The following is a 985-nucleotide window of genomic DNA, read 5'->3' as shown; positions in this document are numbered from 1 at the left end:
TCAGGGTGGGTGGGTGGCCCTCACCTCCGGGTGCTCCCCGCCGCCAGCTGGGGAAGGTTTGGGGAGCGACACGGAGGCGCGGGGAGCAGGAGGGCTGGCCCTGGCCCCGCAGTCCTGCGCCCGCTCCCTGCCCGCACCCGCTCCCTGCCCGACGGCTTCACCAAACCAGTTGGTCCGGCATGGCCGAGAGAGAGGGAGGGAGCGGGAGGGAGAGCCAGCGCAGAGGGAGGGGACACGCGGGTCACTGCCACCTCCCCGGTCCAGCTCCGGGGTGCACCCGGGGAAGCTGCTTTCGGGGTTGGGGGGTGCTCGAGGGTGATGTTCCCCAGCATGGGTTTGGGGCAGGGCCCGCCGCCTTTCCCGCCCCCCCCCCCTCCCCGTACCTCTGGCCCGCATCCGAGGGGATGATTTTCCGCCGGCCGCAGGGGGGGTAGATCGCCAGCGCCTCCTGGAAGCTCTGCTCGATGTCCGGACTCCACACGCCCTCGGCATCATTGTCCAGACTCTTGTCCATGCCGTCCTGGCCATCTTCCCGCCCCTCCCCGGGGCTGCCGCTGGCGTTCCAGCTGTTGGACGCTATGGTGCTGGCTGCTCTGGGCTCCGACCCCGAGCCCCCACGGACACACGACAACCTGCCAGGACGCAGGGGACACCCGTTAGACCTGGAGCCCTTTGCTGAGGGTATGGGGCTGCAGTGACAGCACGGTCCCAGGTCTGTCCCTGTCCCCCCCCACCCATCCCGGTGTGGGGCATCAGAGCCACAAACAGGCTTTCCGTGGGGGCTGAGCTGTGATGTCCATGAGTACCCCCAAATCCATGCCGCAAATGGCAACCCGGGGTCCACCCAAATAGTTTGGGAAGGAAACAGCCCGGATGCTGCGTTATCTGTACGAGGAGCTTGGGGACATGGGTGCCCATGGGTGCCACCATGGGACGGGGTGGCAGCAGCTCCGCAGCCCGGGAGCCCCGACCCCGCACCCGTCCC

At 68.8% G+C, this 985-nt stretch overlaps 1 protein-coding gene across 7 annotated transcripts in view; it reads right to left on the bottom strand.

Moving 5' to 3' along the window:
• TEAD3 (TEA domain transcription factor 3) overlaps positions 1-625 on the bottom strand; it is an 11,667-nt gene extending 11,042 nt beyond the window's left edge. For 6 of the 7 annotated variants that reach the window (XM_009638185.2, XM_009638187.2, XM_035893786.1 and 3 more), the window contains exon 1: positions 380-514. In XM_009638185.2, coding sequence (XP_009636480.1) covers positions 380-514 — 135 coding nt within the window. Of the gene's footprint in view, positions 1-379 lie in introns of all 7 variants that reach the window. The other variant, XM_035893787.1, reaches the window with a different exon arrangement.
• Positions 626-985: the final 360 nt, after the last annotated feature.

Source organism: Egretta garzetta, unplaced genomic scaffold, assembly GCF_000687185.1.
Source record: "Egretta garzetta isolate BGI_Z169 unplaced genomic scaffold, ASM68718v1 scaffold105, whole genome shotgun sequence".
NCBI lineage: Eukaryota > Metazoa > Chordata > Aves > Pelecaniformes > Ardeidae > Egretta > Egretta garzetta.
The sequence above is the reverse complement of the archived record's forward strand: the minus strand, read 5'-3'. Positions and strand labels throughout refer to the sequence as shown.